The sequence below is a fragment of the Bufo gargarizans genome, chromosome 4 (assembly GCF_014858855.1).
Source record: "Bufo gargarizans isolate SCDJY-AF-19 chromosome 4, ASM1485885v1, whole genome shotgun sequence".
Taxonomy (NCBI): Eukaryota; Metazoa; Chordata; class Amphibia; order Anura; family Bufonidae; genus Bufo; species Bufo gargarizans.
This window is the reverse complement of record NC_058083.1, coordinates 425,849,662-425,876,005: the sequence shown is the minus strand read 5'-3', so window position 1 is coordinate 425,876,005 and position 26,344 is coordinate 425,849,662. Positions and strand designations below refer to the sequence as shown.

General features: G+C 42.2%; 1 protein-coding gene across 12 annotated transcripts in view; it reads left to right on the top strand.

Moving 5' to 3' along the window:
• The window catches only part of AFDN (afadin, adherens junction formation factor), a 296,787-nt gene that overhangs the window by 200,683 nt on the left and 69,760 nt on the right, over nucleotides 1-26,344 (top strand). For all 12 annotated transcript variants that reach the window (XM_044289638.1, XM_044289639.1, XM_044289640.1 and 9 more), the window contains 3 exons: nucleotides 9,131-9,222; nucleotides 11,535-11,723; nucleotides 14,702-15,754. In XM_044289638.1, coding sequence (XP_044145573.1) covers nucleotides 9,131-9,222; nucleotides 11,535-11,723; nucleotides 14,702-15,754 — 1,334 coding nt within the window. The remainder of the gene's footprint in view (nucleotides 1-9,130; nucleotides 9,223-11,534; nucleotides 11,724-14,701; nucleotides 15,755-26,344) is intronic.

Genomic DNA, 26,344 nt, shown 5'->3' with positions numbered 1-26,344 from the left:
TGAGAGGGATTTAGGGGTCATTGTTTCAGAAGACTTAAAGGTAGGCAGACAATGTCATAGAGTAGCAGGAAATGCTAGCAGAATGCTTGGGTGTATAGGGAGAGGCATTACCAGTAGAAAGAGGGAGGTGCTCATGCCGCTCTACAGAGCACTAGTGAGACCTCCTTTGGAGTATTGTGCGCAGTACTGGAGACCATATCTCCACAAGGATATTGATACTTTGGAGAGAGTTTTTAGAGAAGAGCTACTAAACTGGTACATGGATTGCAGGATAAAACTTACCAGGAAAGATTCAAGGACCTTAACATGTATAGCTTGGAAGAAAGACGAGACAGAGGGGATATGATAGAAACTTTTTAAATACATAAAGGGAATCAACAATGTAAAAGAGGAGAGAATATTTAACCCCTTAAGGACACAGGGCGTACAGGTACGCCCTTGTGCCCTGGTACTTAAGGACACAGGGCGTACATGTACGCCCTGTGCATTTTCAATCACCGCCGCGCGGCCGGCGGCGATCGGAACCCCGTGCCTGCTCAAATCATTGAGCAAGCACTTGGGGCAAATGCGTCGGGGGATCCGGTGACCCCCCCCATGTATGCGATCGCAGAAAACCGCAGGTCAATTCAGACCTGCGGTTTTCTGCGTTTCCGGGTTATTCGGGTCTCTGAAGACCCGATAACCCGGAACAGGATGGTGATGGTGGTGTGATTTCACTCCACCAATCACCATCCAGCGATCCTGAGTGGTGATGGTGACATCACCACTCAGGATCGCTTTCTGATTGGTCTGTGGGCGGTCCGGCGGCAGATTCAAAAGAGGCAGGCGCCCCTCTCCTCCTCCTTTTGTGTTCCGGCGCCGGAGGAGAGAGGAGCTGCCTGCACGTGTCTGCCACCGCTGCCTGCACCCCGATCTGTGCCCCCCAGGACCCGATCTCTTCCCCCAGCACCCCATCAGGTACATAGGGACAGCTAGGGAAAGTTTGGGATAGGCAGGGAAAAAAAAGGGAAAGGTAGTTTTTTTGAACTTTTATTGCATCACCCCAGTTAGGGTGTCTGGGGTCCACAGCACAGCTGTGTGACCCTAGACCCCCCAGGGGTGCTGCCACTTGCCCCCCTCCCCCTGCCACTTGCCCCCCCCCCCCCCACCTTTTTTTTTTTTTTTTTTTGTTCGCTGACTATGACCGGCACTTAGCGTCCGGCCACTGTTAGCGCATCGCACACCCCACCGCTGATCAACTTCGGACGGTTGATCAGCAGTTTTTAATTTTTTTTCCTCACTTTTTTGCCCTTTTTTTAGTTAGTTTATTTATTTTTTCTGTTAGTTTTAGGGTGAGTTCGTGAACACCCGTGCCCCCTCACACACGCACACCAAATAAAGAGTTACACACACGCACATATACACGCAGACACACACTCCCCTATGGCCCGCCGGACGTTCTCGGCCGAGGAGGCATACGCCCAGCTTGCCTCCGAGTCCGAGAGTCCCAGTGAGGATGAGGATGACCCCACATTCCTGTTGTCATCCGCATCCTCCTCATCATCTAGCGATGATGATGAGCCCCCAAGGCGGCGGAGACGCCGCCAGGCGGAGCAAGGGGACCGCCATGTTAGGGACCCTGTGGCCCACACTAGTACGAGCAGCTCTGGGGCTCGTACTGGTTTCCCGGCCCACCAGTTAAATCCACCGGAGCACCCTGCCGGTGAACTTGTCTGGTGTAGCCCAGAGCGATACGAGCCCGTGATTCCTGATTTCGTAGGCCAATCAGGAATCCAGATTTCCACAGTGGGCTACACTGAATATGACTTTTTTTGTCATTTTTTCAGTGACCCACTGGTAAATCTGATGGTGGAGCAGACGAATCTGTACGCCCAACAGTTCGTCGCTCAACACCCGGGCTCCTTTTTGGCCAGGCCCGGTGGCTGGACGCCGGTCAGTGCAGCCGAAATGAGGACATTTTGGGGCCTCGTGCTGCATATGGGCCTGGTCAAGAAACCCAGTGCCAGGCTGTACTGGAGTGGGGACGTCCTATATCAGACCCCACTTTACAGTACGGTTATGACACGCTCCCGGTTTGAGGCCATCCGGAAATGTCTGCATTATTCCGATAATGCAGCATGTCCACCCCGAGGTGATCCTGCCCATGACGTCTGTACAAGATACGGCCGGTCATCGATCACTTTGGGGCCAAATTCATGGAGGCCTATGTACCTGGAAGGGAGGTCGTGGTTGATGAGTCTCTCATTGCGTTCAAGGGGAGACTCATTTTCCGCCAGTATGTGCCTTCCAAGCGTGTGAGGTATGGCGTGAAGCTATACAAAATTTGTGAGAGTACCTCAGGGTACACTTACAAATTTCGTATATACGAGGGGCGAGATTCCCGGATTCAACCCCCAGAATGTCCCCCCACTCTGGGTGTTACCGGGAAACTTGTGTGGGACCTTATGCACCCACTGCTGGATAAGGGTTACCACTTGTACGTGGATAACTTTTATACCAGTATCCCCTTGTTCCAGTCCCTTGCCGCCAGATCCACGTCCGCTTGTGGGACCGTGCGGAAAAATCAACGCGGCCTCCCTGCCCACCCCCTCCAGGTACCTATCCCCAGGGGTGAGACCCGTGCCCTTACCACTGGAAACCTGTTGCTGGTCAGGTATAAGGACAAGAGGGATGTCCTTATGCTGTCCACAATTCATGGTAACGGCATCACCCCTGTCCCTGTGCGAGGTACCGCGGCAACGGTCCTCAAGCCCGATTGTATCGTCGCCTACAATCGGTATATGGGAGGAGTTGATCTCTCGGATCAAGTCCTCAAGCCATATAACGCCATGCGCAAAACCCGGGCATGGTACAAAAAAGTTGCGGTCTACTTGGTACAGGTTGCCATGTACAACTCTTTTGTACTATCCCGAAGCGCTGGCAGCACAGGGACATTCCTCCAGTTCTATGAGGCAGTCCTCAAGGCCCTGATCTTTTCGGACCGGGAAAGAGCAGGCCGGAGTACCTCGGGAACTGTAGGCGCCCGGATCGTCCCTGGCCAACACTTTCCAGGTGTGGTCCCCCATACTGGAAAGAAGGGACGAACCCAAAAAAAGTGCAGAGTGTGTCGCAGGAGGGGGATACGGAAGGACACGACTACTCAGTGCGACACATGCCCCGATCATCCGGGCCTCTGCATTGACGGTTGCTTCAGGGAGTATCACACTTCCATGGAGTACTAAATTTATATCCCAATTTAGCACTGACATCGGATAAAAAAAAATGGTTCTCAGACTTGAGACACCCAAAAAAACTAAAATAATTTATTAAAAGTAGACATGGGTATTGCCGCATCGGTAATAATCTCCTCTATAAAAATGCCCCATGACCTAACCCCCCAGATTAACACGGTCCAGAAAAAAATAAAAAGGTGCAAAAAAAGTTTTTTTTTTGTCACCTTACATAATAAAAAGTTTAATAGCAAGCGATCAAAAAGTCATATAGCCCCCAAATTAGTGCCAATAAAACCGTCATCTCATCCCGCAAAAAATGAGCCCCCACATAAGATAATCAGATAAAAAAAAAAAATAGAAAATGACTCTTAGACTTTAGAGATACAAAAATTTTTTTAGGGTATCAAAAAGGATAATATAGTCTAAAACCTAAATAATTGTAAAAAAAAAGTTGACTTATTAGGTATCGCCACGTCCGTAAGAATCTCCTCTATAAAAATACCCCATGACCCAACCCCCCAGATTAACACAGTAAAAAAAAAAAAAAAAATAGGTGCAAAAAAATTTTTTTTTTGTCACCTTACATAACAAAAAGTTTAATAGCAAGCGATCAAAAAGTCATATAGCCCCCAGAATAGTGCCAATAAAACCGTCCGCTCATCCCGCAAAAATGAGCCCCCACATAAGATAATTGGCTAAAAGAAAATAAAAAAAATGACACTTAGACTTTAGAGATACCCAAAAAAAATGTTGTATCAAAAAAGATAATATAGTCAAAAACCTAAATAATTGTAAAAAAAAAGTAGACTTATTAGATATTGCCGCGTCCGTAAGAATCTCCTCTATAACAATATCCCATGACCTAACTACCCAGATTAACACGGTTAAAAAAAAAAAAAAAAAACTGTGCCAAAACCGCTATTTTTGGCACTTTTCCATTTCAGTCCGTTTTTTTCGGTAACAAAACAAGGGTTAACAACCAAACAAAAGTTAAAATTTATTACCCTGATACTGCAGTTTACAGAAACGCCACATTTGTGGTCGTAAGCTGCTGTATCCGTAAAAGGGAGGCTGCAAAAGGAAAGGACCGACATGGTTTCTGGAAGGCCGATTTTGATGGCCTTTTTTATTGACACCATATCCCTTTTGAAGCCCCCCTGATGCCCCCCTAGAGTAAAAACTCCCTAAAATTGACCCCATCTAAGAAACTACACCCCTCAAGGTATTCAAAAATGATTATACAAACTTTATTAACCCTTTAGGTGTTCCTCAACAGTTAATGGCAAATGGAGATGAAATATCAGAATTTCAATTTTTGGTAACCTTGCCTCACAAAAATGTAATATAGAGCAACCAAAAATTATATTTACCCTAAAAATACTCCCCCAAAAAATGCCACCTTATCCCGTAGTTTCCAAAATGGGGTCACTTTTAGGGAGTTTCGACTCCAGGGGTGCATCAGGGGGGTTGAAACAGGACACGGTGTAAATAAACCGGTCCATAAAAATCAGCCCTCCAAAAACCAAACGGCGCACCTTTCACTCTACGCCCCGCTGTGTGGCCGTACAGTAGTGTACGGCCACATATTGGGTGTTTCTGTAAACGGCAGAGTCAGGGTAATAAAGATACAGTCTTGTTTGGCTGTTAACCCTTGCTTTGTTAGTAGAAAACATGGGTTAAAATGGAAAATAAGGCAAAAAAATGAAATTTTCCAATTTCATCCCCATTTGCCAATAACTCTTGTGCAACACCTAAAGGGTTAACGACGTATGTAAAATCAGTTTTGAATACCTTGAGGGGTGTAGTTTCTTAGATGGGGTCACTTTTAGGGAGTTTCTACTCTAGGGGTGCATCAGGGGTCTTCAAATGGGACATGGTGTAAATAAACCAGTCCATAAAAATCAGCCCTCCAAAAACCAAACGGCGCACCTTTCACTCTATGCCCCGCTGTGTGGCCGTACAGTAGTTTACGGCCACATATTGGGTGTTTCTGTAAACGGCAGAGTCAGGGTAATAAAGATACAGTCTTGTTTGGCTGTTAACCCTTGCTTTGTTAGTGGAAAAAATGGGTTAAAATAAAAAATTTGACAAAAAAAAGAAATTCTCAAATTTCATCCCCATTTGCCAATAACTCTTGTGCAACACCTAAAGGGTTAACAACGTATGTAAAATCAGTTTTGAATACCTTGAGGGGTGTAGTTTCTTAGATGGGGTCATTTTTGGGTGGTTTCTATTATGTAAGCCTCGCAAAGTGACTTCAGACCTGAACTGGTCCCTAAAAATGTCGTTTTTGTAAATTGCTGAAAAATTTCAAGATTTGCTTCTAAACTTCTAAGCCTTATAACATCCCCAAAAAATAAAATATCATTCCCAAAACAATTCAAACATAAAGTAGACATATGGGGAATGTAAAGTCATCACAATTTTTGGGGGTATTACTATGTATTACAGAAGTAGAGAAACTGAAACTTTGAAATTTGCTAATTTTTCCAAAAATTTGTTAAATTAGGTATTTTTTGGTGGAAAAAAAATATTTTTTTGACTTCATTTCACCAGTGTCATGAAGTACAATATGTGACGAAAAAACAATCTCAGAACGGCCTGGATAAGTCAAAGCGTTTTAAAGTTATCAGCACTTAAAGTGACACTGGTCAGATTTGCAAAAAATGGTCTGGTCCTAAGGTGTAAAAAGGCTGTGTCCTTAAGGGGTTAAAAGAAGAAAAACTGCTACAAGAGGATATGGTTTTAAATTAAAGGGGCAAAGGTTTAAAAGTAATATCAGGAAGTATTACTTTACTGAGAGAGTAGTGGATGCATGGAATAGCCTTCCTGCAGAAGTGGTAGCTGCAAATACAGTGAAGGAGTTGCATGGGGTAGCTATAAGGCCATCCTTCATATAAGATAGGGCCAGGGGCTATTCATAGTAATCAGTATATTGGGCAGACTAGATGGGCCAAATGGTTCTTATCTGCCGACACATTCTATGTTTCTATCATGGGCATGTGGCAGTAGTCCACATAGGCTGTACAGCTGCATTATTTAATTGTACCCAGTCCCGTGGTTGGAGGGGATATACTCTTCCCCACACTCTTGCACTTTCTCAATATATGTTTTTTTTTTTATCATATTTTATTTATTGGATGTATGTATAACAATAAAGTTTTCTTGTGGATTATTTCGTATGGTGTTTGGTTCAGTTATAGGGGTTTATAGTTTTTTCCATACATGACATTTTGGGGTTTTGACCTCTATTGGAGTTAATCTAAATAACATTATAGCCACTGGCCAACGTTTCGCTCTATAGTCAGATCTTGTTCACGGCATGATTTTAGTACAGAAAATTGAAACATAAAAATTTGAATTAATTTAAGGTTCAGTAATGACAAAATGATACAAAGTGTGTGTATAAGGTGGAATATAACATGCTTATTATGCAGAGAATATAACATGATTGGTGCAAGAAACAAAGCATATTTATATTGTCAGCAGAAGATTAATGAAATTGTATGAGGTATCCCGGAATGGTGGACTTGGAGCCATCTCGGAACGACCAGGGAGGGTAGTCCCTGTAAGTTCAATATGGAAATAAGTAGATAATAACTGAACCATCAGACAATTGTATGAAGAGGACATAGATGGCTAAATGCATTGTAGTCCTAGAGGTGCAATATTATTGCTCGGTGCCCTGTTTTATGGACTATAGGTAAAGCATGTGTTGAAGGCATATGTAGTTGTGAATGTTGAAGGGGACAGCCACAGGGTGGGCGATAACAGATTTACAAAATCAGGCATGGTGGATAAGTTCAAAGTGATAGATGTGGATAGCGCAGCGTTTCTAGTATGTATGGAAGGCACGTTGAGGGGACAAGCACAAGGTAAAAAACAGCAAGCATATAGATTTAGGCATAGTGGTATTGGTATAGCGCTTCTAATATGTATTTGAGTTGCCTAGGAGTGCATTGGTGGTCAAAGGTTACATACCTTAGTTATGGTAGCACATGTTTAGAGTGGATGGCCCAATGTGTGCGAGACCGCATCTCAAAACATAAATCGGATATCTGCTGCCAAAAAATATTTATCTATATTGAACCTCATTTGCCAAGTGGAGGCCCAAACCGCAAGTTTGTCCAAGTCAGCTTGTACCTTTATTAAATTTTTCCATAGACTGGGCCGTATTACAAAGTTTGTCAGCTGCAAAAATAGAAATGGCACCTGGACATACCCATAATTTCACTAAGGCAGTCCCTCTGACTTGAGCGTCGGAGCAGTTCATGCTCCGATGCTCTCCCTTGCCCTACGCAGGGTAAGGGCTCTTTAATGTACAATAACACACTGCCGGGAGGAGGATTCCGCCCAGCAGTGTGTTCGGTGACATCATTGGCTATGATGGGCAGGCTTTAGTGCTGCCCTAGCCATTTTACACGCTAGGGCAGCACTAAAGCCCGCCCATCAGTGCTGGTGACGTCACCGGGCTCACTGATGAGCAGAAGCCTTTGCCTGGCAGCCCTAAGGGAAGCCCGGTATGTCACTGGAACTCCACAAAATGCCTTTGTCCTGCGCGATTCGGCGCAGGGCAAATGAGAGCATCGGAGCATGAACTGCTCCGATGCTCAAGTCAGCGGGGCTAGCTGGGTGAAAATGGGGATATGTCCGGGTTCAGCTTTTTAATGATTAATGATTAAGTTAAATAATAGTGGACCCAACACAGATCCTTGGGATACACCACTTATAACTGGGGACCATTCATTGTAGGAATCATTGACCACAAATATTTGGATACGATCATGAAGCCAATTTTCACTTCTCACGACCTCATAAAAACAAATCTTGTTAGTTTGACAGATTCTTTTCTTAGTAAAACTATGTTGGCTATCACTTATATTATTGACTGTTACATAATCCTGTATATAGTCCCATTGAAAGCCTTCAAACATTTTTCCCACTATGGATGTTAAGCGTACTGGTCTAGAATTTCCTGATTAAGACCTAGTACCCTTTTTGAAAATGGGCACAACATTAGTCATTCTCTTGGTACAATGCCTGTCATTATAGAATCTGTACATTTTATGAACCGTGGCAAATCAATAACTGAACGTGGGCTCGTTTAGAACAGTAGGGTGTAATCCATCTGGACCTGGGGCCTTGTTCACTTTGAATATTTTTTTAGCATGTTAAGGACCATATCTAAAGTCAGCTAGTTAAGTATGTTATTTGAGGTATTTACACCAGTGGCACAATCCTCATGAGATGCCCTCTCCTATTGTATAGAACATTTTTAGGAACTCTGTCTTCGCTTGATCATTTATGGGCCCTACATGTTCTGACCTTTGTTCTTGCTTGCTTTGGCCACCTGTATTTCATTGTGTATTTTCGCTGATTTTATTACCCCCATAATTCACCTTTTTATTTAAACTTTTTAAAGGCTACAGCTGACCCCTCGCCCCTAGTTTTGCCGTTATTGCCCTTTTTACACTGTTTGTAGGCCGTGTAGGGTTTAATTTTATTTGCTTGTACTTGTTACCTCTAGGAATGGATTTAACAATATACTTACCCAAATATACTTATCCAAAGTAGATTTAAAGCGCTCCCATTTAGCAGTACCATAATTTTTGTCCAGGCCACTTTCAATATTTTTTTTTTTTATGATTCTGTTGAACAACAATTAAAAAGCAATGTCTGGTTTTCATTAACTGATTTTTAATAAACATTTATTACTTTTCTCAGTTTCAAGTCATTTCAGTGATCATTGTGGGCGTTTCTTTAACAGAAGGGTACCAAGATTTTTATTTTTTTATATATATATACATTCACCTATCTAGCTAATATCTTATTATATACTGGTATATTTTATTATTATTATTATTATTATTATTATTATTATTATTTTTTTATTTTATTTTTTTTATTTATTTTTTTAGATCAACCTCAAAGTCCAGGAGCTAAAATTGCTTATGGCAGTACAGCACCAGTGAAGTTCACATCAGTCTCTACTGGAAATTTGTGTATGGAGGTCAGTTATTTACATTTTCTATGATCAATTGTGTTTGGTGTTCTTGTTCAATTTGTTTTTCTGTGTATTATTCTGTAAATAATGGTTCATTTTAACAGTAGTGGTAACTTGAAGGAGTTCTTTGCTGAGCAGTATTTTTCCACAGATGGGAACTCTGATTTTTGGTGGTTGGCTTTCGTATTTATGTATACCTCTATCAAAATTGGGCACAATAGAAAGAATAATATTTGCAGGCGCATGCAAAAAACTGCAAACTCCAACATGGAAAACAATCACACTGCAATAAAAGGTTGATAAAATATTTCATCTTTATTAGGCCTCATGCACTCGGCCGTTGTTTTGGTCCACATCCGAGCCGTTGTTTTGGCAGCTCAGATGCGGACCCATTCACTAAAATGGGGCAGCAAAAGATGCGGACAGCACTCCATGTGATGTCCACATCCTTTTGCTCCGTTCCGTGGCACCGCAAAAAAAAATATAGCATGTCCTATTCTTGTCCGTGATGCGGGCAAGAATAGGCATGTCTACAATGGGTCTTCCGTTCCGCAAATCGCAGAAGGCACACGGGCGGCTTCCGTTTTTTGCGGATCCGCGGTTTGCAGACCGCAAAAAAACGGCACGGTCGTGTGCATGAGGCCTTAGAGTATCAATATGATTAAAAGACCAATACAGTCCTGACCAAAAGTTGAAAAATGGCAAAAAAAGCATATTTTACATTGTTGGATCTTAACAAGGTTCCAAGTAGAGCTTCAACATGCAACAAGAAGAAATGAGAGTGAGACCAAACATTTTTTGAGCATTCAAGTAAATGAAAATAACGATTAAACTTTAACAGGTTGTTTTTCAGCTGATCCAAATTTTAGACCACATGCCCATGCCTTTAAAAGGCCAAATCTGTGCAAAGATGTGGATTCATTGTCATTTTCTGTCAGGTAGTCACACGTTATGATGGCAAAGGCAAAAAAAATGTCCCTTTTTTAACGTGGTCGGGTTGTTGAACTGCATAAGCAGGGTCTCTCTCACAGCGCGCCATCACTGCTGAGGTGGGACACAGTAAGACAGTCATTTGGAATTTCTTAAATGATCCTGAGGTTTATGGAACAAAAAAAGTGGAAGGCCCAAAAAAAAATTCATCAGCACTGAGCCAGAGGATCCAATTGGCTGTCCGTCAAGACACTGGACGATCCTCGACCCAAATTAAGGCCCTTACTGGTGCTGACTGCAGCTCCATAACCATCAGACGGCATCTGAGAGGGCTTCAAAAAACGTCTTCAAAGACCTCGTCTCCTTGAACGCCACAGAACTGCTCGTTTGGACTTTGCAAGAGAGCACCAAACATGGGACATTCAAAGGTGGAAGAAAGTTTTATTCTCTGATGAGAATTTTTTTTACCTTGATGGTCCTGATGGTTTCCAACGTTACTGGCATGACAAGCAGATCTCACCTGAGATGTTTTCTACGCGCCACAGTGGAGGGGGCGCCATAATGGTGTGCGGTGCTTTTTCCTTCAGTGGAACAATGGAGCTTCAGGAAGTGCAGGGGCGTCAAACAGCTGCTGGCTATGTCCAGATGTTGCAGAGAGCATTCCTCATGACTGAGGGCCCTCGTCTGTGTGGTAACGACTGGGTTTTTCAACAGGACAACGCTACAGTACACAATGCCTGCAGGACAAGGGACTTCTTCCAGGAGAATAACATCACTCTTTTGTTTTTAGTTTATTCGTTTTCATAAAATTGAATGCTCAAAAAAACATTTGTCGCACTCATTTCTTCTTATTGCATGTTGAAGCTCTACTTGGAGCCTTGTTAAGATCCAGCCATGCTAAATGATTTTTTTGCCATTTTTTTAAGTGGTCTTAAACTTTTGATCAGGACTGTATAATGGGTTGAGACACCTTCCACAGAATAGGTGCCATACTGCGGTCAAGACTGAATAAATGTAGAAAAAGGTGGAAAATGTATTATTCACAATTAATGATTCTAAATATAAAGTACAAGTAAAAAAAATCCACCTCCAAAGAAATCATTGAATACATTATAGACCCAGAAGTGGCTCCTAATGTAGTCCCCAACACATGTCTTTTTCTTCTTCCAATCATACTATCATATTGGTTCTCTAGTAAAGATGAAATATTTTATGGACTTTTCGTGGCAGTGTGGCTTTGTTTTCTATTAAAACAAAGCATGTTTACATTGGATTTAGCACTGTATTGAAAACTTGTATTTTTAATTATTTAGTGTTATTTAGTATTTTATAGGTACGGTCTACCTTTTGTTATGGATCTCCTTTTCTAAATTGTGTCTTAAATTTAGGAACTACAGCTGCCGTCAAGACCAGAGGCCTATCCAATTCCAACACAGACATATACAAGAGAATATTTTACTTTTCCAAACCCCAAATGTCAAGATAGAATAACTCCCGCATCGGGTCAATGGCCAGATTTTGAAGAGAAAGTACATGACCAAGTTGGAAATGACCACTCTAGCAATGCTTCCATTCAGGTAAGCAGTTCACAGGAATTGTCAGACAAGCTAATAAATAATATCATCAGTAGTGTTGTGTAATGTAATATCAGTCTTTCAGAAAACTGTATTTTCTTAACTCAATATTCATAGAAAACACTTTTCTGCTGTACTGTACCATTCAAAATAAAATACTAATTATTTTCCTTCTGTGGAAAGTAGGGCTGCACAATATGGGAATTTTGTGCGATTGCGATTAGGGCCCTAAAAATTGCGATAATGATATGCGATGCAATATTTTAAGGGAATTGTGCTAGAGGTCTGTTTGCTTGGATTTTCAAGGCAAAAGTACACAGAAATTACCGATCATGGTGAAATGCAGTTATGCTTAACTCCAGAACTGAAATGCACAGTGTTTTTCAAAATAAGACATCTTTTACTAAATTAAATAACATATTTACATTACTGCAAAAGTACAAAATACAAAACTTGCCATTTTCTTAATAGCACTGCACAGAACAGAGAAATAGAATAAATAGAAGAACATTTGTTCATTAAAATAACGACTTGCCTCCAGCCCCTCCCCGCACTGTAACTGATGCATCGCCGGCCGCGCTGTGCAGTATAACGGCCGGCGATACAGCCGTGTCGGCCACGTAAAAAGTCAACCATCGCTTTATAAGACGCACTGCCATTTTCCCCTCACTTTTTGGGTGGGAAAAAGTTTGTCTTATAAAGCAAAAAATATAATATATAATACAATTGCAGCATTTTTGGGTCGGCCAATTGGCGATTGCGATATGGCGATTTATTGCGATTGCTTTGGCGATGTATTGTGCAGGCCTAGTGAAAAGGTAAAGGCTCTTAATGTGGAAACAGTAATTTCAGTTTGATGCACATGGAAGGGTTTATATGCAAGATAATCCTCATTTAAAAAATAGGAGGGTTCTAGAATGTCAGAATGGCAGCTGTTTTCTTGATGGGCTTAAATAAACATGCAAACAGAGAAGCTGTGCATATTTTATTCTAATGAAATTAGCACAGTGTGGTCACACTTCAATAGCATAGGGGAGGTGTGGTGCTCTGATTCAATAATGACCCTACATTCTTCACTGGTCTGACTGATGGTCTCTGCTCTCACTGCCTATATTGCAGATCACTCCAATCCTGCAGGTTTTGCAACTCAGATGCCATGGTCACTAGTGATATTGGCACCTGAGTGGTTAGGCATAGAGAGCAACTCTTTGAATACAATTGTTAGGTGCGGAGTAGTTGTCTTGGTCTGCCATGTGGCAGCCTTATGGCTGGATGTCATACTCTATTAGTATAGAGTGCTAAACAGAGTAATACAGAAGTATTACCGTTTATAGTACAAGCGAGAAAACTATCACAGGTTCAAGTCCCTAAAAAAAATAAAAAGTTTATGAAAATTTAATAAATTTTTTGATAGAGAAGATTGAATAAATTGTAAACAAAGTGAATTTACAGACTTCAAAAATTCAGGTTCCAAGTGATTCTGAAGCTTGTGTGATTTGATTCAGGCAAATTGCTCCAAATGACATCCACTCTTTTACAGATCAGAAGACAGCAGAGCAAGGCAGACTCAGGGTCAGACTCAATGTAGTGTACTAGTGTGTGTCACTGCACTGCAGCCATTCAATGAGCTTGGTTGCGCTGCCCATCAATATTTAAGCTACAGTACTTTAGTTTTATTTTCTTTAAGTGTAGGAGTCGGCTACAAGCCCAGTTAATAAAAAAAAAAAAAAAACCATACATGTACTGGCTGACATATTTTTATGTTCCATAGTTGCACAATACAAAGTTTCCATGAATGACAGACTAGTGTACCTAATGTGAATGTTCTCAGTCAGTCACTCAATGTTATATTGTAGTGCTGAACTTGATTGAACAACTTTTTCAGCTGCTGCGCCAAACTGACACAGATTAGTAAACTGCAAACAAATCAGATGTGTGCAATGTGTTTTTACCACTAACAACAATCATTTACCCATAGTAACAGTTTATAAGGCTGAAAAAAGACATCTGTCCATCCAGTTCGGCCTGTTATCCTGCAGGTTGATCCAGAGCAAGGCAAAAAGATCCCTGTGAGGTAGAAGCCAATTTTCTCGACTCCAGTCAGGCAATCAGAATAACTCCCTGGATCAACGACCCCTCTCTAATAGCCTGTAATATTATAACATTCCAGAAATACATCCAGGCCCCTCTTGAACTCTTTTAGTGAACTCACCATCACCACCTCATCAGGCAGAGTTCCATCTTACTATGTTACTGTCACTTTGTCATTACTAAAGCCATCTTGTCGTTAAATTGCTTGAAGGAGGTTGTATCCAGTCCTAGGAGACCTCGGAATGTCATACACAACTTTTTTCAAGTGCATTCTGAGCACTTTTGATTTTAGGTTGAATCTATTTGTACCTGAATCAAAGTTGACCAATTTGTTCGTATTAGACCCGAAGCGATTTTCCAGAAATTCAGCGAACTCTAATAAATATATAAAAATAAAAAGCAGAGCAGCACTCCAAATTGTAGTAGAAAAAGAGTATGTGTTTATTCACCCATAAGTGACGCGGCGTTTCGGCTCCAACATGAAGCCTTTGCCTTTCTCAAGCAATGTGAACAATGCAAAAAATTATATATATATATATATATATATAATCTATCATCAAATTAAAGTGCTTACAAATTAAACTAGCATTAACTCATGCCGGTGCCGGCGTGAATGACATTATAAATACATCATTTTATCACAAAGAATGTGTAATTAATCCATAATACTATATAATAAAACGATAAAATATGTGTCCAAACAAAAAAAAAATTGCAGCCCAGTATGAGTAAAATGCAGTGATAAAAGCCATAGCTTTTATGGGCTTAAACAGTTACATTACCTTTAGAAATTTTAATAGTACCTGCTCTCTAGGACTCTGAATCTAACAATACTGTATTTTTGGTTTGTAGCTATAGTTCAATGTACTTTTCTGTTTTTAATTTAACAGCGAGTTGCACATTCCCAAGAGGAGTTAGGAGATGAACTTGAATTTCAATCAGAACGCGGTCATATGGAGCCTGTGATACGTAAAGATTTGGAATTTTTAGAAAGAAAGATAGATAATAAAGATGCTTGGATGAGTCATACCTCTACTATGGAATCTAGTACATCCAGCCAAGAACATCTAAACAGTTCTCTGCAAACATATTCTTCCACCTCATCATTAAACAAAACTGGTCCTGGGCGTTGGAAAACTCCAGTTGCATCTCAGCCTGCTCCAGTTGCTGGTTCACAGCCTGTTAGAACAGATGTTACACTACCACCACCACCACCACCACCTCATTATGGAAATGAATTTGAGAATTTTGAGGGTGTTCCTGTACCACCACTATCACAAAATCAGGTGAGCTCTCAATTAAACTCACAAGCTGCTGCATTAGAGAGGAAAAAAAGAGAAGAACACCAGAGATGGTATGAGAAGGAAAAAGCCCGTCTTGAAGAAGAAAGAGAAAGGAAAAGACGAGAACAAGAGAGAAAACTTGGAAAAGTGCAGACCCAGCCTATCGCCCCGCCTCAGGGTGTTATTCCACAATCTTCAGTACCAGTACCACCTCCAAATATAACACACCCAAAACCAGAGAAACCTGCAAGTTTTTCCCGTCCTCAAGAAACTGTTATTCGGGAATTGCAGCCTCAACAGCAGCCACGCACAATAGAAAGACGAGACCTTCAGTATATTACTATCAGCAAAGAGGAACTTTCTTCCACTGACAGCCTTTCTCCTGATCCATGGAAACGGGATGCCAAGGAGAAGTTGGAAAAACAGCAACAAATGCACATTGTAGATATGCTCAGCAAGGAAATCAATGAGCTACAAAACAAATCGGAGCGTTCTGTTGAAGAGAATGATAGGCTACGCAAATTAATGCTAGAGTGGCAATTCCAGAAGAGGCTTCAAGAGTCCAAGCAGAAAGATGAGGATGATGACGAGGATGAAGATGATGATGATATGGACGCCATACTTGTTATGCAGCGCCTGGAAGCAGAAAGAAAAGCAAGGGTAATTTTATTTATTTTATTTATTATAGTAAAAATATCTTGGCAAATTCTGTGCTGATGTTGTGTGCAAATTTTTTATATTCCGGAAAGATGTTTAAGGCTAGTTTCACACTAGCGTTCGGCTGTCCGCTCGTGAGCTCCGTTTGAAGGGGCTCACGAGCGGACCCGAACGCCTCCGTCCAGCCCTGATGCAGTCTGAATGGATGCGGATCCGCTCAGACTGCATCAGTCTGGCGGCGTTCAGCCTCCGCTCCGCTCAGCAGGCGGACACCTGAACGCTGCTTGCAGCGTTCGGGTGTCCGCTTGGCCGTGCGGAGGCGTGCGGATCCGTCGAGACTTACAATGTAAGTCAATGGGGACGGATCCGTTGGAAGATGCCACAATATGGCTCAATCTTCAAGCGGATCCGTCCCCCATTGACTTTCAATGTAAAAGTCTGGACGGATCCGCTCAGGCTAATTTCACACTTAGCTTTTTTTTGCCAATATAATGCAGACGGATCCGTTCTGAACGGAGCCTCCGTCTGCATTATTATGATTGGATCCGTTCAGAACGGATCCGATCGAACGCTAGTGTGAAAGTAGCCTAAAATGTGTGTTTCTGTTGTCCATCAGAAGGCGCTCTTTTCCCAAGTTATGATTTTTTTATAAATGTTTTTGCAAATTAGGCCTTTGGTAAAATAACTGCATCATTGCATTGCAGGCAGTTCTGTGTCCAACCACATCCCTCACTGCTTTGCTACTTTTTGGCCCTGTCAATCAAAGCAGCCAGTGAGGTGGTTAGCCACCGAAAGAAGGGGAGCTTGGGTGCAACAGGAACAATGGTAACACCCTCATTTTACCAATGGCCTAATTTGTATATTGAGCAAAATTATCATAACTCTGAGAACAAAGCCTTAAATGAACAAAAGAGAAAGTGTTTTAATCAGGTGAACCACAGCTGTGTGTCTATGCAAACAGTTTGACAGAGTGATCGCTGGATACCCTTTAACCACCTAACAGTTTGCCCGAGTTCTGCTCGGGCAGTGGGAGTGAGCAGTAGCTAACTGGAGGGGGAGAGCTGCTTTAGATCTCTTGAATGGTAGCAGCTAGAAACATGCAAATTGGTCTTGTTTGAAAGCTGACATTCCAGGCTTTCATACAAGACCAAAATGACAGCTGAAGTCCAAGCAACTGAGGAGAAATCGGAGAAATCACTGTTAGAAATCAAGTTGGGAATAATCGCAGTTAAAACCGGTTTTTACTTTTAGCTGCATTCACAGTATGCCAATTTCAGTGATATGTTCCCCTGTACTGAACGTATTGCTGTCGTTTTGGTATTGAAATGTCAGCTTTCAAACAAGAACAGTTCCATGTTTTTAGCTGCTACCATTCAGTAGATAGCAGCATCTAAAGCAGCCCTCCCCCCTCCAGTTAGCTACCTCTTCCACTGCTGGAGCTGACTGAGGGAAAACAGTTAGGTGGTTAAAGAAGATACAATTATTACTATTTGTTATCGATTTTAACCACTTCAGCCCCGCTAGCTGAAACCCCCTTCATGACCAGAGCACTTTTTACACTTCGGCACTACACTCCTTTCACCGTTTATCGCTCGGTCATGCAACTTATCATACAAATGAATTTTACCTCCTTTTCTTCTCACTAATAGAGCTTTCATTTGGTGGTATTTCATTGCTGCTGGCATTTTTACTTTTTTTGTTATTAATCAAAATGTAACGATTTTTTTGCAAAAAAAATGATTTTTCACTTTCAGCTGTAAAATTTTGCAAAAAAAACCACACCCATATATAAATTTTTCGCCAAATTTATTGTTCTACATGTCTTTGATTAAAAAAAAAAATGTTTGGGCAAAAAAAAAATGGTTTGGGTAAAAGTTATAGCATTTACAAACTATGGTACAAAAATGTGAATTTCCGCTTTTTGAAACAGCTCCGACTTTCTGAGCACCTGTCATGATTCCTGAGGTTCTACAATGCCCAAACAGTAGAAAACCCCCACAAATGACCCCATTTCGGAAAGTAGACACCCTAAGGTATTCGCTGATGGGCATAGTGAGTTCATAGAACTTTTTATTTTTTGTCACAAATTAGCGGAAAATGATGATGATTTTTTTTTTTTTTTTCCTTACAAAGTCTCATATTCCACTAACTTGCGACAAAAAAGAAAAAATTCTAGGAACTCGCCATGCCCCTCACGGAATACCTTGGGGTGTCTTCTTTCCAAAATGGGGTCACTTGTGGCGTAGTTATACTGCCCTGGCAATTTAGGGGCCCAAATGTGTGAGAAGAACTTTGCAATCAAAATGTGTAAAAAATGACCGGTGAAATCCAAAAGGTGCACTTTGGAATATGTGCCCCTTTGCCCACCTTGGCAGCAAAAAAGTGTGACACATCTGGTATCGCCGTACTCAGGAGAAGTTGGGGAATGTGTTTTGGGGTGTCATTTTACATATACCCATGCTGGGTGAGAAAAATATCTTGGTCAAATGCTTTGTATAAAAAAAATGGGAAAAGTTGTCTTTTGCCAAGATATTTCTCTCATCCAGCATGGGTATATGTAAAATGACACCTTTCAGATTTTGCAGGCCATTTTTTACACATTTTGATTGCAAGGTACTTCTCACACATTTGGGCCCCTAAATTGCCAGGGCAGTATAACTACGCCACAAGTGACCCCATTTTGGAAAGAAGACACCCCAAGGTATTCCGTGAGGGGCATGGCGAGTTCCTAGAATTTTTTTTTTTTTTGTCGCAAGTTAGTGGAATATGAGACTTTGTAAGGAAAAAAGAAAAAAAAAGAAAAATCATCATTTTCCGCTAACTTGTGACAAAAAATAAAAAATTCTAGGAACTCGCCATGCCCCTCACGGAATACCTTGGCGTAGTTATACTGCCCTGGCAATTTAGGGGCCCAAATGTGTAAGAAGTACCTTGCAATCAAAATGTGTAAAAAATGGCCTGCGAAATCCAAAAGGTGCACTTTGGAATATGTGCCCCTTTGCCCACCTTGGCTGCAAAAAAGTGTCACACATGTGGTATCGCCGTACTCAGGAGAAGTTGGGCAATGTGTTTTGGGGGGTCATTTTACATATACCCATACTGGGTGAGAGAAATATCTTGGCAAAAGACAACTTTTCCCATTTTTTTATACAAAGTTGGCATTTGACCAAGATATTTTTCTCACCCAGCATGGGTATATGTAAAATGACACCCCAAAACACATTCCCCAACTCCACCTGAGTACGGCGATACCACATGTGTGACACTTTTTTGCAGCCTAGATGCGCAAAGGGGCCCAAATTCTTTTTAGGAGGGCATTTTTAGACATTTGGATCCCAGACTTCTTCTCACACTTTCGGGCCCCTAAAAAGCCAGGGCAGTATAAATACCCCACATGTGACCCCACTTTGGAAAGAAGACACCCCAATGTATTCAATGAGGGGCATGGCGAGTTCCTATAATTTTTATTTTTTTTTTTGCACAAGTTAGCGGATATTGATTTTTTGTTTTTTTTTCTCACAAAGTCTCACTTTCCGCTAACTTAGGACAAAAATTTCAATCTTTCATGGACTCAATATGCCCCTCACGGAATACCTTGGGGTGTCTTCTTTCCGAAATGGGGTCACATGTGGGGTATTTATACTGCCCTGGCTTTTTAGGGGCCCTAAAGCGTGAGAAGAAGTCTGGAATATAAATGTCTAAAAATGTTTACGCATTTGGATTCCGTGAGGGGTATGGTGCGTCCATGTGAGATTTTATTTTTTGACACAAGTTAGTAGAATATGAGACTTTGTAAGAAAGAACAAAAACAAAAACAAACAAAAAATTTCCGCTAACTTGTGCCCAAAAAAATGTCTGAATGGAGCCTTACCGGGGGGGGGGGGGGTGATCAATGACAGGGGGGTGATCACCAATATAGACTCCCTGATCACCCCCCTGTCATTGATCACCCCCCTGTAAGGCTCCATTCAGACGTCCGTATAATTTTTACGGATCCATGGATCGGATCCGCAAACCACACGCGGATGTCTGAATGGAGCCTTACAGGGGGGTTATCAATGACAGGGGGTGATCAGGGTGATCACCCCCCTGTCACTGATCACCCCCCCTGTAAGGCTCCATTCAGACATCCGCATGATTTTTACGGATCCATGGATACATGGATCGGATCCACAAAACACATGCGGACGTCTGAATGGAGCCTTACAGGGGGGTTATCAATGACAGGGGGTGATCAGGGTGATCACCCCCCTGTCAATGATCACCCCCCCTGTAAGGTTCCATTCAGACATCCGCATGATTTTTTACGGATCCATGGATACATGGATCGGATCCACAAAACACATGCGGACGTCTGAATGGAGCCTTACAGGGGGGTTATCAATGACAGGGGGGTGATCAGGGAGTGTATATGGGTGATCACCCGCCTGTCATTGATCACCCCCTGTAAGGCTCCATTCAGACGTCTGCATGTGTTTTGCGGATCCGATCCATGTATCCATGGATCCGTAAAAATCATACGGACGTCTGAACGGAGCCTGACAGGGGGGTGATCAATGACAGGGGGGTGATCAATGACAGGGGGGTGATCAATGACAGGGGGGTGATCAATGACAGGGGGGTGATCAATGACAGGGGGGTGATCAATGACAGGGGGGTGATCAATGACAGGGGGGTGATCAATGACAGGGGGGTGATCAATGACAGGGGGGTGATCAATGACAGGGGGGTGATCAATGACAGGGGGGTGATCAATGACAGGGGGGTGATCAATGACAGGGGGGTGATCAATGACAGGGGGGTGATCAATGACAGGGGGGTGATCAATGACAGGGGGGTGATCAGGGAGTTTATATGGGGTGATCATGGGTGATCAGGGGTTTATAAGGGGTTAATAAGTGACGGGGGGGGGGGGTGTAGTGTAGTGTGGTGTTTGGTGCGACTGTACTGACCTACCTGAGTCCTCTGGTGGTCGATCCTAACAAAAGGGACCACCAGAGGACCAGGTAGGAGGTATATTAGACGCTGTTATGAAAACAGCGTCTAATATACCTGTTAGGGGTTAAAAAATTCGGATCTCCAGCCTGCCAGCGAGCGATCGCCGCTGGCAGGCTGGAGATCCACTCGCTTACCTTCCGTTCCTGTGAGCGCGCGCGCCTGTGTGCGCGCCTTCACAGGAAATCTCGCGTCTCGCGAGAAGACGCGTATGTGCGTCCAGGAGGAATAAATCAACCACCTCCCGGACGCATATATGCGTACAGCGGTCGGGAGGTGGTTAATTTACAGATTAGTAAATTAAAGTTAATTGAATATCATTGTAGAATAATATGAAATATTGTGCTATAAAGAAATTTAACATCAAGCACACATTTAAGGTACAGTCAGTGATTGTACAGTAATCAGAAGAAGTGTGTTCAACAAAGAATAAAAAACTGATAAGTAGATGTAGACCACAAAGTCTATGCTCAAAACAGAATGGCTTATGTGTGGGCATTTATAGAAAGATACCTTTATTGTAGTCCAGGTGTTTAAAGGGCATTTGTCAGCAGATTTGTACCTATGAAACTCGCTGCTGAAGCAGTCTGTGTTGGTCCCATGTTAATATGTGCCCGCAATGCTGAGAAAAATTATGTTTTAATGTATGCAAATGAGCCTCTAAGAGCAATGGAGGCGTTGTGGTTTCACCTAGAGGTAGGCTTCAGTGAATCGAGCTTTGGATCATGGAGTTTCAGCCCAAGTCGCGCAACAATTTTGTGAATGCCATACGGTTTTTTGAAGGCAGATTTTGCTGGACTGTTTTTTTTTTTTTTTTTACACCATGTCCCATTTGAAGCCCCCCTGATGCACCCCTAGAGTAGAAACTCCCAAAAAGTGTCCCCATTTTAGAAACTACGGGATAGGGTACATATGATTTTTTTGGTTGCTCTATATTACACTTTTTGTGAGGCAAGGTAACAAGAAATGGCGTTGTTTTTTGGCATGTTTTTTTGTTGTTTTTTACAACATTCATCTGACAGGTTAGATCATGTGGTATGTTTATAGAGCAGGTTGTCACGTGCGCAACAACACCAAATATGACTACTTTTTTGGGTTGTTTGTTTCATTTTTACATAACAAAGCATTTTATTTTAATTTTTTAAATGATTCTTTAGTGTCTCCACATTCTGAAAGCCATTAGTTTTATTTATTTTTTGGGCGACTGTCTTGTGTAGGGGCTCGTTTTTTTTCTGGATGAGATGACTGTTTGGCACTTTTTTGGGGTGCGTATGACTCTTTGATCGCTTGCTATTACAGTTTTTGTGATGTAAGGTGACAAAAAATGGCTTGTTTTACACCTTGTTTTATAGAAAAAAAAATAAATTATGGTGTTCACCTGAGGGGGTTAGATCATGTGATATTTTTATAGACCATGTTACGGAGGAAAAACTATAAGGAAAAAAATAGAATATGTAAAAGAAAAATAAAAGCAGCCAAACTAGAGACTGAGAGATTAATTGCCAAAGAGCGCAAAACTAACCCTAAAATGTTTTTCAATTATATAAATGATAAAAAGTATAAATCTGAAAGTGTCGGCCCTCTACAGAGTAATGAGGGGGGAGTTAGAGAGCGATGAGGAGAAAGCTATTAAATATTTTTTTCGCCACTGTATTTACTGAAGAAAATAAACTGTCAGATGAAATGCAGAATGTAAAAGTAAATTCCCCATTAAGTGCCCTGTCTGACTCAAGAAGTACAGCGACGTCTTAAAAATATTAAAATAGACAAATCGCCAGGACCAGATTGCATACACCCCCGTATCCTAAGAGAATTAAGCAATGTCATAGCCAGACCCCTATTTCTGTTATTTAATGACTATACTGACAGGGAGTGTTCCACAGGATTGGCGCATGGCAAATGTAGTGCCAATATTCAAAAAGGGTCCAAAAACAGAGCATGGAAACTATAGGCCGGTAAGTTTAACATCTGTCATGGGTGAACTGTTCGAAGGTTTTCTAAGAGATGCTATCTTGGAGTACCTCAGTGAAAATTAGCAAATAACGAACGCCATATCAGCATGGCTTCATGAGGGATCGGTCATGTCAAACTAATTTAATCAGTTTCTACGAGGAGGTAAGTTCTAGACTTGACAGCGGCGAATCAATGGATGTCTTATATCTGGACTTCTCCAAAGGATTTGACACTGTACCGCATAAAAGGTTAGTATATAAAATGAGAATGCTCGGACTGGGAGAATATGTCAGTATGTGGGTAAGTAACTGGCTCAGTGATGGAAAACAGAGGGTGGTTATTAACGGTACACATTCAGATTGGGTCGCGGTCACTAGTGGAGTACCTCACATGTCAGTATTGGGCCCTATTCTCTAATATATTTATTAATGATCTTGTAGAAGGCTTGCACAGTAAAACATCAATTTTTGCAGCTTACACTAAACTGTGTAAAGTAATGGACACAGAAGAGGACAGTATACTGCTACAGATGGATCTGGATAGATTGGATGTTTGGGCAGAGAAGTGTGCAGATGAGGTTTAACACTGACAAATGTAAGGTTATGCACATGGGAAGGAATAATGCAAGTCACCCGTACATACTAAATGGTAACACTGATATGGAAAAGGACCTAGGAATTTTAGTGAGCCGCAAACTAAGCTGTAAAAACCATTGTCAGGCAGCTGCAGCCAAGGCCAATAAGATAATGGGTTGCATTAAAAGTGGCACAGATGCCCATGATGAGAACATAGTCCTTCCACCTTACAAATCGCTAGTCAGACCACTCATGTACTGTGTACAGTTCTGGGCTCCTGTGAACAAGGCAGACATAGCAGAGCTGGTGTCTCGATCAGTGGAGGGGGAGACGACGACTCCACACTGAACACAGGAGGGAAGGGGAACAGTAACTGGGCCTGGAAACTAGGGAAGAAACAGGTCGCTTCCTAGACAACCCTAATCTAGGCTCTGATTTCCCTATAAGGACCTGGAATAAGTATAGAACCAGAGACAACCCATTCCTCCCAAGTTGGACGAATGGAAGTCTCTGTCTCAGGCCCAGATAGAACAACAGGGAATATAAATCAACTGCATAGTCAGACGGGTGGGGTCAGACTGTAAAGATTAGAAGTGATGACCACTGAGCAACAGCTGAGAAAATGGAAGTGGTCATTAAACCTATCAACACTGAATCAAGAGAAATCAAGGAGGCTGTTAGATTCCTCCACACTCAGCCAATCTCCTTGATTTCTTGACATCAGTTACTTGAGGGACCGTGACAGCTGGAGAGGGTACAGAGGAAGGCAACTAAAGTAATAACTGGAATGGGTGGACTATAGTACCCTGGAAGATTATGAACATTGGGGTTATTCACTTTAGAAAATAGCAGAGAATGTAGGTAAAGATACGCGGCACTCACCAGGGTCGGGTCTTCATAAATTCTTTATTGCTGACTAGCAAGGTAGCATCGGGTGCACGGGCTGTGGAGCGGGACGGCCCAGGTGTGAATAGGCGGTGACGGCTGTTTCGCGCTGGATCACGCTTCGTCGGACTGCTACTGACGTGCAGGCGCATGGACGTGCATTTAAGGGCAACCATAGGTCATCACCATGACGACCATATACGCTCCCCAGGTGCGCACTGTGAACGATACAGAAAGGGATCATTGCGGTATTGCACACAAGCTGCAGAGCCCTGCAGAGAAACATTTAGCAACATTCTATCAAATCATGGAGTAGACAAGTTACAATGACAAACAGGGAGATGCTAAATGAATAAAGGAGTATACAAACGGGTTGATACATCAGTGCTAATTCCCTTACACTATATGGCAGGGCTCAACAAATCCCAGGTCGCCATGGCGACTAGGAAGTTTGTCCTGGCGCCTGGGTATTTGCCCCTGCTTGAAAATAGGCCCAGCGCACCAGCAGCCGGGCGCAGCCACTGGAGAGTTAAAACCGCGAGGAACAAAATGAAACTTTTTTTTTTTCTTAATTGCGTGCGCCCAGGCTCGGACTGCCACCCTGCCCGGACCCCTCAGCTTTCAGCTCCATCGTGGTTTGGCCACTCTCTCTCGCCGTCTAGCGGTCGCAGTTCGCTGAAGTCGCCATGTGTCATCTCCAGGGAGTTGAAAATGGCGAAGCCTTTACCAGCCGGTACTTATGTGATAACTGTCTGGCAGTTCCTGATTGGAGTCGGGAAGGAATTGTTTTCTACTTAAAGGGAACCTGTCACCAGTTTTATGGTGTCCTAACTAAGGGCAACATAAATAAGTGACTGATTCTCTTAGCAAAATGCTGTGTCACTTTCTTTAATTGACCCAGTCAATCTGCCAACATCTTGTATTGAAAAGCTCCAGCTGATAATGAGTCCTGAATATTTGAGCTCCTGTCTCTCCCCGCCTACCTGCTGCTGATTGACAGTTATTTTCCATATGAATCAGCAGCAGGTGGGCAGGGGAGTGGCTATGGCTCTGAATAAAAAAAAAAACACGCTGGACTCGCTGACATCATGCTGGACTCAAATCGGCTCATTAGCATGTGGCATCTTTGTGTGTATATTATGAGCTAACAATCTGTCACACGAGTAAGTGAATACATCTGAGGCACTTTTTAGTAGTTAATGATTGTATATAATTAGATTATAATCAAATATCCACATGACAGGTTCCCTTTAAGTCGGGAAAATTTGCTTCTACCTCACAGGGGTTTTACTTTGCCTTTCTCTGGATCAACTTGCAGGATAGCAGGTTAAACTGGATGGACAAATGTCTTTTTTTGGCCTTATATACTATGTTACTGGAAAATCTCTTAAGTTCCTATTACACTGCATGATATTCTGGACAATTATTGTAAACAAGTGTTCATAGGAGCGCTTATTCCTGATATCTGGCTAGTATCCTCATGCTGCCGAACGGCTGATAAACAAGGAATCCCTCGTTTGTCGGCTGATTTTGCATATTTTATCAGGATGAAATATGTACGATTATCGGCAGCACATTCGCCATGTAATCACATGTGTGCTACTGATAATGAGGGAACGGTGGGAGGAAAGGTATTGATCATTCCTCCCTATTCACTGCATCGACCTGTGTAGGTGTGTTGTGTTTTTTTTTTTTTTTAAGTGCAATGTGACAATGCATCCTCCAGACCTAAAAAGGTTGTGCACCCCTGCCATAAAGGCTTATATATTAAAACTTCATATTTCTCAGCAATGCAGGCACAATTGAACATGGGACAAGCACAGATGCCAAGTGCACATGCAACAAGTCAGCCGGTTTTATAGGTACAAATCTGCTGACGATGCCCTTTAAACTGAACCAACTGTGAGTTCCTGAATAAGTCTCTGAACATACTTATACTGTGCTTTATCCAGGAGGTCTCTGTCTAACACAGTAGTGGCACCTCTAGTATTGAGGATAATTCCTAAGGAGAGGAAAGTGGAAGTAGCCAACGTCAGATGAGCAATGAGCCTTTCATACTTTGTACACTGGTGTAGCAGGATTCTGAATTGTCCAGTTCAGAGATCAAAAAAAGGAAAATACAACATAAGGTAGTAATGTCCAATATGCATACAGTATAGAAAACAGTCAAAAACGTTTGTGCTCA